This window comes from Octopus sinensis, linkage group LG1 (genome assembly GCF_006345805.1).
Source record: "Octopus sinensis linkage group LG1, ASM634580v1, whole genome shotgun sequence".
Lineage (NCBI taxonomy): Eukaryota > Metazoa > Mollusca > Cephalopoda > Octopoda > Octopodidae > Octopus > Octopus sinensis.
Window position 1 is genome coordinate 133,938,731 of NC_042997.1, and position 15,088 is coordinate 133,953,818.

Consider the following 15,088-nt stretch of genomic DNA (forward strand, 5'->3'; position numbering starts at 1 on the left):
GGTTGTGGCCGTTGCCGGCCTTGCCTAGCCCCCATGCCAGTGGCACGTAAAAGGCACCATCTGATTGTGGCCGTTGCCAGCCTCGCCTGGCCCCCATGCCGGTGGCACTTAAAAAGCACCATCCGACTGTGGCCGTTTGCCAGTCCCGCCTGGCACTTGTGCCGGTGGCATGTAAAAAGCACCCACTACACTCACGGAGTGGTTGGCGTTAGGAAGGGCATCCAGCCGTAGAAACATTGCCTGATCAGACTGGGCCTGGTGCAGTCTTCTGGCTTCCCAGACCCCAGTTGAACCGTCCAACACCTATGCTAGCATGGAAAGTGGACACTAAATGATGTTGATGATGATGATGGTGATGAATTTTCTGCGCAGTAGAAATGATGATGATGAAGCTGACGGTGGTGCCCTTTCCTGGGACACCTCTTCCACTTCTTCCAAAGGTGCAGCCGTAGTAGTAGTAGCAGGAACTGGCTCTTTTTGCAAGGCTGCAAAAACATTGTGATAGGAAGTTACTGCCACTGCTTCTTTTTCCATTCAAAGAGCATCTTGTAGGGATTCATGACTTCGTCAACCTTCTTGCAAAATTGCACAGAATGAACCATATCATCATCCCATTCCTGTTCATATATATATATTTTTAAAATCCGCAAAGTCGTGAATCCGCAATAGTCGAACCGCGAAGAAGCGAGGGATCACTGCAGTAAGAAGCAAGACAGGAAGGTTTTGAGTTATCCCCTGACCACAGCTTTATTCAAGAACAGTTACTGTCTATCAAACAGGCTTCCATACCTATCTGTTTCCCCAACTTCATTCACAGGTTTGGGTTATTTTTAAACTTGTGAAAGAAAGCAAGAAAGAAAACATGAATCATTGGTTACCCTCAAACTCGAAACCTGATGTGAATACTTGCAAAAGTTGACTTCAATCATCATGATACTCAAGATCCAGCTGGTTCTGTGTAAAACCAGGCAGTAGATTAACCCTTTTGATACCAACCTGGTTGAAACCGGCTAAGCCTTGTTTTCAAAAATTCTGAATTAAAATCTTCAACCAAAGCTTAGCCACAATTTATGTTCCTAGCACTAGCTGAATGATAATTAAGTTATTTTACTAAATTCTTTGCTATATTTAAAATTAATTGAAAGAAACACAGAGCATCTCAAAATAAATATGGTAACAAAAAGGTTAAGTCTACCACCTATGAGCCAAACAGATAGAGTACAATCAATGTACTTACACACAGTTTCCACTGACCAAGTTTTATTTACAAGACTTATGTTGACTTGGGGATTTTGGTAGAAGATATTTGGCAGAGGTGTTGCAAAGTGAAATCAAAATTGGTGCCATGTGATTGTAAAGCAAACTTACAAGTGGCTATGACTTGGTAGCAGGTCCTATGCTTTCGCTAATTGTTTTAGGTGTGTCTGTAGTTGAAAGCCCACCAAAAGACCCAGTCTCTGTTGTTATGTGGTGGTGGCTTGTGTGCCTCAGTGGCTGAGAGAACTATGCCAACAAAGTGAAAGCTCCCTGTATGGCCTTCTTTATTGGGCAGGGCAAAGGATGAGGCCAGATTAATATGGACCACTTCTTCCCAGAGGTATAAATGGGTTTGAGTTGGGCCAACACCCCTACCTAGCAAAGAAAACGAAACATAATTACAGAAGCAGCAACAACAGTTAAAAAAACTGACAAAAACAGCAGAAAGTCTAGTCAAGAACAGTGAAAAAAGTTGTCAATGGCCATGCTCCATAGGTTATGAAGGACTTAACCAAAAGTTGTAAGCAAACAGACACTATCTCAGCCTCCCCCTTCTTGACACAATGAAACATTAATAATGTGACAATTGGCAAGAGCAAGGACTGCACCATCACAAGGATGGTACTTATTTTTCAGCTGTGTAAGTTGGGGCAATATGAAATGAATGCCTTACTTAAGGGCTCAATACACGATCTGTCAAGAAGTTGGTACCATAACTACATGATCATAAGATCACCTCCTAGTCTATGGGATAGACTACATACAACTCAGCGCTGTAGGAAGCTGAGTTTTTGCCCTACAACTCCTAGTATTGCTATCCTACTAGGTTTGTCTCCCATTATAGGCTAGAGTGATACTCGCAACAATAGCAGCAGCAGCAGCAGTAGTAGTAGTGGTTCTGGTATCATTGTTCTGTGTGTGATATAACTAATTAGAGTAGGTTGACAGTTCTTACCAGTGTTTCAGCGGTGCACAATCAATCAATTTAATCAGTTTGAGTTGTCATTAGCTTCTATTGCTTCACATGATCTATGGACAGGAAATGAAATGTGATAATTATGGAAATGTCACACTGATTATTTGAATAACTAATTACATGACTGTGCAAATGTGTTTGTATATGTGCTATATACATATACATGTATGTACATATGTATTACACACATATATATACATATAAAAATGTGTGTGTGTCGTCATCATCATCAACATCATCATCATCCTCCTTCCATGCTGGCGTATATATATATATATATATAAATATGTGAGTGTGAGTGTGTACATATTACATGTGTGTATATGTATTTCTGTATAAGGATTTGCACATACAGGATTTAAATATGAGCTACTACACGTTTCATGCCATTGATAATCCAATGGTCAGATGAGCTTGTATAACGTACTGTGTATGGCGGTGAGATTGATTATATATACATGCACACACTCCCATACATGCATGTGGGTATATATTTATTTATATATATATATATATATATGTATGTATATATATAAACATGTGTATATATATATATATATATATGTATATTGGCAGGGCTGGCCTGCTAGGTAGCCGGCCAGAATGCTAGAAATAGATCATAAACGATCAAACTACAAGGGAATTCTCTAGAGGAAGAATTCAGCGAACACCAGAACCAATGGTGTTCGCTGAATTCTTCCTCTAGAGAATTTCCCTTGTAGTTTGATCGTTTATGATCTATTTCTAGCATTCTGGCCGGCTACCTAGCAGGCCAGCCCTGCCAATATACACATATATTTGAATTTTCTCTGACTCCTCAGATTTTTTGAATGCTGGACTACTGGTTTTAAATTGATATTAAAATTAATATTAATTTATCTCCCTCAATTTTTATATATATATATATATATGTGCACATACACATACATATATATACATGCATAATGTATATATATATATATATATATATATATATATATATTATATATATATATATATATATATATACATATATACATATATACATAAAACATGTAATATATATGTGCACATGCACACACATACATATATATACATGCATAAAAAAAAAAATATATATATATATATATATATATATATATATATATACATATGTCCAAATGCAATAGACAATAAAAGATGACAAATTAGGAGGAATGAGTTTCACTAATAAGATATTAACTTAATACTTTAATGGAAAGAGAAAGCGACTTAACATTTCAGATGTTAGTCCTTCATCAGAAGTAAGTAAAAAAAGAAGTATAGAGAAAGTGAAAGAAAAAAATTATCAAGAAGAGATAGAATTAAAATTGTGTGGGGTTAGAATTTAGGTGGTAATGTAAATAGGAGAAAGATGAAAGAAGAAATAAAAGCACACGCATGCATGCACGCGTATATATAAATACATAGCTGGACCAGGCTGCGTGTTGTGTTCTTGAGCAAGACACTTTATTTCACGTTGCTCCAGTTCACTCAGCTGTAGAAATGAGTTGCGACGTCACAGGTGCCAAGCTGTATTAGCCTTTGCCTTTCCCTTGGATAACACTAGTGGCATGGAGTGGGGAGGCCGGTATGCATGGGCGACTGCTGGTCGTCCATAAACAACCTTCCCCATTCTTGTGCCTGGGAGGGTAACTTCCTAGGTGCAATCCCATGGTCAGTCATGACCAAAAGGGGTCTCAGCATATATATATATATATATATAGTAAAAGCACCCACTACACTCTCAGAGTGGTTAGCGTTAGGAAGGGCATCCTGCTGTAGAAACTCTGCCAGATCAAAATTGGAGCCTGGTGAAGCCATCTGGTTCGCCAGCCCTCAGTCAAATCGTCCAACCCATGGTAGCATGGAAAGCGGATGTTAAACAATGATGATGATGATGATGATATATGTGTGTGCGTGTGTGTTTAACTGTCTCCTTGACTTGACATTGCATGATAGCTGTAAATGAGTTTCACTGTCATAGAAGTAGTGTCCTTTATTTCCAGTCTGGTGAGAAAACATGCCTGGCCATAGAAAATCTGCCTAAACAAATTTTATGTGACCCCTGTGAACATGGAAATATAGATGTCAAAACATTGATGACAACAATGCTGAACTTTTCTTATTTTTTACAGGTGTCCTTCTCTACATAGTGGACTCAAGTGGCAACTGAATAATCAATTAGGTACTGAGTATTTCAGTTTTCGGGTGAACCCACATGTTGCTGAAGGCACTGAACATCACCTGAGTTGTACAGTAATTACATGTGCCAAAGATATCACTCTGGAAACTGGGACATGGAAAACTCGTCAGGTAATTAATTCCTTATTATTGCAAACAATTATCATCAGATCTGTGGAGGCACATGGCCTAGTGGTTAGAGCAGCGTACTCGCGGTCAAGGGATCGCCGGCTCGAATCTTAGACCGGGCGATGTGTGTGTTTATGAGCGAAACACCTAAGCTCCACGTGGCTCCGGCAGAAGGTAATGGCGAACATCTGCTGACTCTTTCGCCACAGCTTTCTGTCTCTCTTTCCTCCTGCATCTTGCAGCTCACCTGTTACGGACTGGCATCCCATCCAGGTGGGGAACTTATACACCAAGGAAATCGGGAAACCAGCCCTATGAGCCAGGCATGGCTCGAGAAGGAACAAACAACAATCATCATATCCACAATCTTTGTATTCCAATCATACCTGAATATAGAATAAAACCACTTCCATCTGTTTATATGTTTGTTTGATTGATTTAATGATTGCTTTGTTTAAGAAAACAAATGAGGTTTGAAATTTACTATAGCTGTTTTGGTAGCATTTTATTGATGTATACATAGATTACATCACAGCATAAATCTGCTATTCTCAGGTAAAATTCTAAACATTTATAAACAGGCAATGTAAAACCTAGATGATGATCTATTCACCAAGTAACATGATGAGTAAGTGATATTTTAAAAAAGAACAGTTGAATTTTATAGAGTAAATGAAGCAAAAGGATAATTCTAGGAGCAAAGAGGTCAAAATAATCCAATGTTTCAAGCTGTGATCTTAAGTTATTTATAGTCCTGACTTGTTGTGAAGACGAGCAGGAAGCAGGCAGGCCATCCAAACCATTTCTAGCAAAATCAGAAAGATAAAACTTCAGAATGACGTAAAGCTGTCTTGTCCATTTCATGTTAGAACACAAAACAAATGCACACACACACACACACAAATACACACACACACGCATTCATTCATTTACAGTTTTACATAAGTATACACTTCACTAACTATGCTACATGTGCATGCACAATTAGTGCGACATGTGGATTCAGAGAATCTTGTTGTTCTTGCAGAAAGCTCCACTTGTAGATTCTGCTATCAGTCTACATGGTAATCAATTACAAAGAAGTGTAATATAGAATGTTCATAGTGAAATTAATACTACACGATGAAGGTTCTGAAACAGCTGTAACCCTATGGAAGTCATGTGGCCTCACTTTATGGTTTTATGTGTATGTGTGTATGAAGGGGTGCTAAAAAGTTCCTGGCTTTAAAGATATCGCGAAAGCAGACATTAAATGACGACGACGACGACGATGATGATAAGATATATATATATATATATATATATATATATATAAAAATCAAAATCAAAAATCAAAATCGATCAACATGAATGGAAATTGTAGCTGTGATACCAGTGCCGGTGGCACATAAGAGAATCATCCGAATGTGGCCGTTGCCAGCACTGCCCCGACTGGCTTCCGTGTCGGTGGCACGTAAAATGCACCATCCAATCGTTGCTGCTACACTCACGGAGTGGTTGGCGTTAGGAAGGGCATCCAGCCGTAGAAACATTGCCAGATCAGACTGGGCGTGGTGCAGCCTTTTGGCTTCCCAGACCCCAGTTGCACCGTCCAACCCATGCCAGTATGGAAAGCGGACGCTAAACGATGATGATATATATATACACACACACATATATATAGTCCATGCTGGGGTCTTATCTCTAAAGGCTTAGTCAAAGAGATCGCAACCAGTATTTAGATTTGCTCAGCTTTATATAAAGTTTGGTAGTTATTTTATTTTTCTCTTATATTAAAGCACTGAGTTACAGAAAAGTAAGAATACAAACACTAACACACACACACACACACATAAACACGCACACACATGATGAACTTTTCTACAGTTTCCATCAACCAGATTCTCTCAGAGATTACTGGACAGTGGGACTGAACCAAAAACCTCATCATTGCAAAATTAGCTGATAGCCATGTCTGGGCATGGGTGTGTGTTTGTGTGTGTATGTGTAAATATGTTCAATGAAAAGCAGAAAATATAATATTATTTACAATGTTCTGCATATCTTGTCTGATTTTTATGCCTTAAATTAACATCAAAACACTTTCTGTATTAATTATTGAGAAACGAAAAAAAGAAATTTATTGATGTATTTAATTATATATATATATTTCTGTTTTTTATTGCAGTGCATTGCTCCAAAAGAATTTTGTTCTGCTTATGATGAGCATAATAGCTTTGTTGGGGTGCAGTTAGTGAAAGTTATAAGCGAGGGATCTTTCATTGTTCACTCAGGAAAATCTTTATCACGTAAGCAACAGACTTTCTTCAGATACCTCAATCCTTTCTTACAATATTTTTGTTGAAATACACTACTTTCATTTCAAATAAAATTAGAAATAACGAAGAATTTAATTAAAACATTACGTATGTATTAAGCTCATTTCTGGAACATAAATTAATAGGAAAGTTTCATGGAAGCTTTTAATTTATGTTACTTTGAAGCAGGAAGTTTGTATCATAGAACCAAGGGTAGTCCCAGATAGATTGGTGCCAAAAGGGTTACTATATTTCACAACCCATAAGGCGGTGAGCTTGCAGAAACGTTAGCACACCGGGTGAAATGTGTAGCCGTATTTCGTCTGTCGTTACGTTCCGAGTTCAAATTCCGCCGAGGTCGACTTTATCTTTCATCCTTTTGGGGTCGATTAAATGAGTACCAGTTACACACTGGGGTTGATGTAATTGACTTAATCCGTTTGTCTGTCCTTGTTTAGCCCCTTGTGGGTAGTAAAGAAATATATATTTCATAACCCACGTACGAGTGGTTTATATTGCTGTTGATGACATGTGAATTTCAATGATGTTCTATATATAACTATCGTATCTTTTTTAACTGGTACTTTAGCATATAGGTGCTGGAGTGGCTGTGTGGCAAGTAGCTTGCTTACCAACCACATGGTTCCGGGTTCAGTCCCACTGCATGGCACTTTGGGCAAGTGTCTTCTACTATAGCCTCGGGCTGACCAAAGCCTTGTGAGGGGATTTGGTAGACAGAAACTGAAAGAAGCCCGTCATATATATATATATATATATATATATATATATATGTATATACATTCAATATGTGACCGCGTGTGTATCCTGTGCGATTTTTTACCTCCTTCTTCCCTTCCTTAGATCTTTCCTTTTTCTATGTTTCTGATGAAGAGCTCCGCTCGAAACGTTAAATCCTCCTTCCTTTCCTTTCCTGAGTGTCCAATAACACTATACTTGTTCCATGTCCTCACGTGTTGTGTTTTCTCTTAGTGTTTTTATGTTTGGATTAACTGTATATGTATATATATATATATATATATGTGTGTATGTGTTTGTGTGTCTGTGTTTGTCCCCCTTACATCGCTTGACAACCGATGCTGGTGTGTTTACGTCCCTTTAACTTAGCGGTTCGGCAAAAGAGTTCCATAGAATAAGTACTAGGCTTACAAAGAATAAGTCCTGGGGTCAATTTGCTCGCGTAAGGCAGTGCTCCAGCATGGCTACAGTCAAGTGACTGAAACCAGTAAAGAGTATATTTTGGACAAGACCTTGTGGTGAACCATTAAAATTTCGGACAGATTACTTTGCCGTGTTCTTTCCTGTTATTTATTTATTTATTTATTTTTTTTTTTTGCTTTAACCCTTTTGTTACTGTATTTATTTTGAGATGCTCTGTCTTTTTTTCAATTACTTTAAATATATCAAAGAATTTAGTAAAATAACTTAATTATCATTCAGCTAGTGTTAGGAGCATTAATTGTGACTAAGGTTTGGTGGGAGATTTTAATTCAAAAGTTATGAAAACAAGACATTTATACTACAGAGCCAGTTTCAGCCGGGTTGGAAACGAAAGGGTTAGCAGAATTAAAATTTTACCCAGATTTGCTTTACTTTTCATTCTTTTGATGCTGATCAATTAAGGATCAGTACAGGGCAACATATTTTATCCAGTGCTCTGATAGTTCTGCCAATTGACTGCAGTAGTCATTCATGACATTTGCAGGCCCTCCTGGACTGATCAGTATAGTACAAATTAATGCCTGGTGTTAGCAAGTTAAAACATAGATTGGAAAGAGGAGCAGGCATTTGGTCCAAATGTCTGTAACAGTAAAATGTGTTAAAAGAACCTAAAGACCAGTGGCAGTTGTAAACTAGATAGTATATTAGGCCTGCCACCTGTGATTAGAGTTACTGCAACTTGTTAGTCTTACCAACCATGTTAGATAGGTGTATTAGCCAAGGTAAAAATCTATCATCTATGGTTTTTCCATAGTATCAAATGTGCCATCAAACATCTAGTGAGAAGAGAATCAGACCTACATGCTTAAAATCTACACATGGCGTAAGAGTCAGAAACATTTACACTTTATTTCTTAAAAAAAAATTTTTTTTACCTTTTTGTTCAGTGAAATTTCACCTGATAATATTTTGATATTGCAGGCAATAAGAATAACAGACTTCCAAGTAAAACCAGTATTAAACAGGTCACTGTACAAGGCCTGGAATCAGGCACAGTAATTGGAATAGCTTTTTCAGCATTTATCATTGGTGTGCTTCTTACAGCTACCTTGTGGTTCATACAGGTATATACAGGTGAGTGAACAGAACTTATCCATTCTTTTGTCATACTGGATGACATTTCAAATATTTGCAGTGTGGAAGGTGTTTATAAGCCATTTAAGAAACACACAAAAACTGTTAGATTTACTTCAAATTAAATTTAAATGTTGAAGTGAATCTAACGGTCTTTGTTTGCTTCTTAAATGGCTTATAAACACCTTCCATGCTACAATTGTTTTTGTTCCAGCACACGATCTCAGATCAGGTCACGTGCTATGCAAGTACATCTCCATAATTTTAAATATTGTTGATCTGTGAAATCTGTGAATATTCCAAATGACTTCTAGAACATGCAAAATTACTGATATTGTACAAATACTGCTGTTTGTTGTCAATACCATATTTGCAAGAAAGTGTTTTGTGCTCATGAAAATGGTACAATGACAATGTTTCATTGTCTACACTGCAATTTTAGTGATAGAATGAGATTTATGGAACATCTGAAGTCATATTATTTACATTCAACGGATATTTGTCCGCATCTTGTTTGTTGTTAACACAACGTTTCGGCTGATATACCCTCCAGCCTTCTTCAGGAGTCTTGGGGAAATTTTGAACCTGGGTTCTCATTCCTAAGGTATTCTAGGATGTTATTATTATAATTATTATTGTTCAGATCTTATATGGCATAGTGGTTAAGAGCGCGAACTAACCCCAAGATTCCAAGTTCGATTCCAAGCAGTGACCTGAACAACAATAATAATTATAATAATAATAATAACATCAAAGAATACCTTAGGAATGAGAACCCAGGTTCAAAATTTCCCCAAGACACCTGAAGAAGGCCGGAGGGTATATCAGCCAAAACATTGTGTTAACAACAAACAAGATGAGGACAAATATCCGTCGAATGTAAATAATGTACACAATTCCTCATCTCTTAAATATAGAACTGTATCTGAAGTCATGTAATAATTTTTCTAGCTAAGAATAGGGCAAATTTTATATCAAGAACACTTTTGCATGAACATTTTCTCATGGAAAATTAATAAAATTTATCACACAAATCATTACTATATATAATCATTGTTTTCATGCACAGTTTTTACCTCTAGTCCTAAGTTGGATAAGCCTTCTTAAGGCAATATTTTATGGCTTCTGATGCTTATTCTTGTTTTGAAAGAAGTTCGTTTATTTCATGTCTATGCATGTTGAACTGTATGCAAAGACAAACACACAATTAAAGACATACACATACATATATACTTATACATGCTAGGTGTCCATACAGTTTCTCTCTAATCAAGTTACACATGTAAGGTACTGTTCAAACTGAGTCTCTAGTAGAAGACACATACCCAGTAGTTTTGGACCTGAAGCCACATGGTTGCAAAATGGAATTAACAAGCCATGCTTTACTATGGTTTTCTTAAATCGTTTGTCTAACACATGTGCGTGCATGAGAATTTATTCATTTTTACACCTGTTTTTCCATGCTAATATCTTCATCATTTAATGCCTGTCATCCATGCCGGCATGGGTTAGATAATTTCACATGAGCTGATAAACCAGAGGACCATGCCAACTTCTGTTTAGTTTGGCATGGTTTTTATGGCTGGATGCTCTTCCTAGGGCCAGCTTTACAGAAGCTTAGAATGAAAATATACCTATTAGAAAACAGGTAAGCTTGGTGTCAGGGAGAGCATCCATCCATAGAAAATCTGCCACGAGTTTTGTGTGACTGATAACAGCAAGATAAAATAATGATGCTTACTGTTACACAAATGCATATGTATACCGTAAATCCTCGAGTATAATCCGCATTTTTTTCCCCAAAATTTAAAGGTCAAAATACCTAGCGCGTACTATATACGAGGTTAAAAATGAAAATTATTTTCTAAGCAATGTCTGAGTTTCTATTTGCTGTCTGGCAATGTTTATTCAAACGCATTTTGTGATGTCAGGCGCAAAAATACCATAAGCTAAGCCTGAAAGCAATGAAGTCATAAAAGAATCATCCATAACTTGCAGTAAACAACATTTATTAAACTTTATTACTGTTATTTCTTTATTTTCTGCAAACAAAATGCACAAAAAAGCTACACATTTGCATTATGTTATATATATACAATAATAATAAAGGATGTTACCGTATACATTTTTACAAACCAAGGACGTTATATAGACCTCCTTGGCTCAAGTTAGAGAAGAGGTGCGTATTATACATAAGGTTTAGGTTTTTCAGAGGTACAGCCCCCTAAAAGTCTCCTGCGTATTATACTCAAGGGCAGACTATACTCGAGGTCTTTTTGGTATATCTTTTTTACTTTATGAGCTGCATGGTGGTCTTATACCATGTTGATGCTACAAACAGTATTCTGTGAGTGGTTGGTAATAAATTCAGGCAGAGAAAACATGGGGCTTCAGAGGGTGTTTTAGCATTGCCAATCACATGGTAACCTCTAAAGTGTTGGTGCCACATTTAACTGCACTCAGTACATTCTGTAAAGTGTTTGGTGTTTGAAAGGGACATTCAGTCATGGTAACCATGACAGAAATAAGACATTGTAGGAAAATATGGTCCACCAATCTCTTGGATCCTGTTAAATTGTGCAACCTTTGCTAGTATGGAAAATGGATGTAAAATGATGATGACGATGATCTGCCTACTGTATTTGATGGGATATAATAAGCACTTTTATTCCCTAAAGATATCTCAGAATTTCACACCAGGCTCTCTTGGGGAAGTAGGGTCTCCCAATAACTTTAATGCACCAAAAAAGTTTTTCGTTTTTGCTAAATATGTGCTGAGAAATTGTGGTATGTGTAATATGTCCGAGAGTCTATTATGCTATCTAATAGGGTAATTACAAATGTGATTAGAAATATTATTTTGATAAAATTATAAAACACATTTGATGGGGCATGGCTTAGTAGTGGGAGTGTTTGTGATCACAAGATTGTGGTTTCAATTCCTGGACCAAATGGTGTGTTGTGTTCTTGAGTGAAACACTTCATTTCTCGTTGCCCTAGTTCACTCAACTGGCAAAAGTGAGCAATCATGCAACAGACCAGCATCCCATCCAATGGAGGAATATATCATCATCGTTTAATGTCCGCTTTCCATGCTAGCATGGGTTGGACGATTTGACTGAGGACTGGTGAACCAGATGGCTGCCCCAGGCTCCAATCTTGATCTGTGCCACAAAAACCAGGAAACGGGGCCCTATAAGTCTAGATGGCTTGGGAAGGATATTTATCCCATTATCCTACAAAAAATGGAGGCATTTGACTTAGTGGTTAAGGCGTTGGACTCATGACTGTTAGATTGTAGTTTCAATTCCTGGACCAGGTGACATGTTGTGTTCTTGAACAAAACACTTCATTTCTCTTTGTTCCAGTTACCTGAACTGGTAAAAGTAAGTAATCCTCTGACTGATCAGCATCCCATACAGGTGGGTAATATATATGCCATGGAAACCGGGAAACCATCCCTAGAAGGATCTTCATCTTTTATTTTCTTCACATGCATGTACACAGACATGGACGCACACAGAAATAGAGTCACATACGCACAAACCTTACATGTATGCCTATAGTATCAGTGTAGTAATTAAATAATAAAAGTATTATATTTATTTTGTTTGTTTTTTTTTTGTTTTTTTTTTCCTGCAGACCCACAAAAGCGAGAAGCTAAGAGACGCATAGAGGGCTCAACAACAGAGACCAGTGCAGATTCGACACCATGCTCGTTCAGTCCAATCTCTATGTAATGGTTACATTATCAGGGGAATGAATAATGTGCACATCCAACTTACATGTGCATATGTTGTATTACGGGTTGCACACTCTGTGTGCTTGTATGTATGCACGCATGCATGCATGTGTGCTTGTGTATGTATATATATATATATGTGAGTATGTTTCTGTGTGTGTGTGTGAGTGTATACACATATGTACCTATATATAAATATATATATACAAATGATATGGGTTGCTAATTAGAAATTTTACAACCTAAAGGCAGAGATACATATGTCACTAAAGTGACAAAGGGCATGGATCACCAGTAGTATTGCTGGAAATAAGAGTCAAAACAACTCAATAGCCACAGTGTTTCTGTGGCTATAAGAGTTGTTTCAACTATTATTTCTAGCAACACTGGTGCTGATTACTGAACTTTAGTGATGTGTGTGTGCATATATATATATATATATATATATAGTATGTGTATGTATATATATGTATATGTATATATATATATATTATATATATATATATATAATATGTATGTATATATATATATATACATATATATGTGTATGTATATATGTATGAATATATATATGTATATATGTATGAATATATATATGTGTATATATATGTAGTATATATATATATATATGAATGTGTATGTATACATATATGTATATATGTATGGTTGTATGTATGTATATATATATATATATTATATATATATATATATATATGAGTATGTATTATTTATATATATATGTATATATATGTGTGTGTGTATTTGTATATACATGCTGAGTGGATTTTTTTTTTTGCGGTTGAGAAAATAAAATGTACTGGTGAATGCATGGAACAGGGTTGTGATATATTCAGTTTGGTTTTTTTTGCAATTTGTATTAAGAAAAGAAAATACCTAGGGGGGGAGGGTATTAAAAAGTAAATGTGGTGGAAACAACAAAACACACATGAGCATAATTAATTATTAATTATCAAAGTTATTGATATGGTGTGCACTATCCAACACATACATACATAGGTTTTATATATATATATATATATATATATATATATATATATATATATGTATACTAAGCAATAAAGGGTTTAGCAACGAATTGCCTTACCACATACCGAATTTAGAAATAGCAGTCAAAGGGTTATAGCTATTTCTTCTACTAAAAAGGAGATCTCAGTAAAAGCAGCAATTGGAAGGCAGACGTGTCTGCCTTCCAATTGCTGTTTTTACTGAGATCTCCCTTTTTAGTAGAAGAAATAGCTATAACCCTTTGACTGCTATTTCTAAATTCGGTATGTGGTAAGGCAATTCGTTGCTAAACCCTTTATTGCTTAGTATTACTTAAATTTTCCTCGAATGAGGCTTTTACATGCCGAAGACTACTTGGTGTAATTGATAATTATTCCAAATTAATTAATTTCACCCTTCATTATTACGGATATATATATATATGTATGTATTTTCATGTTTGTATGTGTATATGTATATATATATATGTATATATATATGTATATATATAAATATATATGTATATACATACATATATATATGTATTTATATATATATGTATGTATGTATATATATATGTATACATACATTATATATATATATATATATATATATATGTATTTATGTATGTATATATATATGTATACATATATATATATATGTATATACATGCATATATATACATACATGTATATGTACGTATATACATGCACATATATATATGTATATGTATGTATTTATATATGTATATATATGTATATGTATGTATTTATATATATATATATATATATATATATGTATATATGCGTGTATATATATGTATATATATAATATATATGAATAAATATATATATATATATATTACATATGTATATATATATTATATAGATATATGTATATATATGTATATGTATATATATATATATATATATATATATGTCTATATATACATGTATATACATGTATATATGTATATATATATATAATATATATATATATATGTATGTATATATATATACATATGTGTATATGTATACATGTATATGTGTCAGTGTATCCGTATATACATACACACACATGCACATACATCTGTATACACACATATATATATAATATATATATATATATATATATATACACCACATATATACATACATATATATATATATATCACATGCTTACACCATT

The 15,088-nt window shown here is 35.4% G+C and overlaps 1 protein-coding gene across 1 annotated transcript in view; it reads left to right on the forward strand.

Annotated features, from left to right (window-relative positions):
- Positions 1-13,031, forward strand: part of LOC115222562 (transforming growth factor beta receptor type 3-like) — a 216,478-nt gene extending 203,447 nt beyond the window's left edge. The window contains exons 14-17 of the mRNA XM_036504801.1: positions 4,369-4,546; positions 6,711-6,831; positions 9,001-9,153; positions 12,796-13,031. Coding sequence (XP_036360694.1) covers positions 4,369-4,546; positions 6,711-6,831; positions 9,001-9,153; positions 12,796-12,893 — 550 coding nt within the window. The 3' untranslated portion in view covers positions 12,894-13,031. The remainder of the gene's footprint in view (positions 1-4,368; positions 4,547-6,710; positions 6,832-9,000; positions 9,154-12,795) is intronic.
- Positions 13,032-15,088: the final 2,057 nt, after the last annotated feature.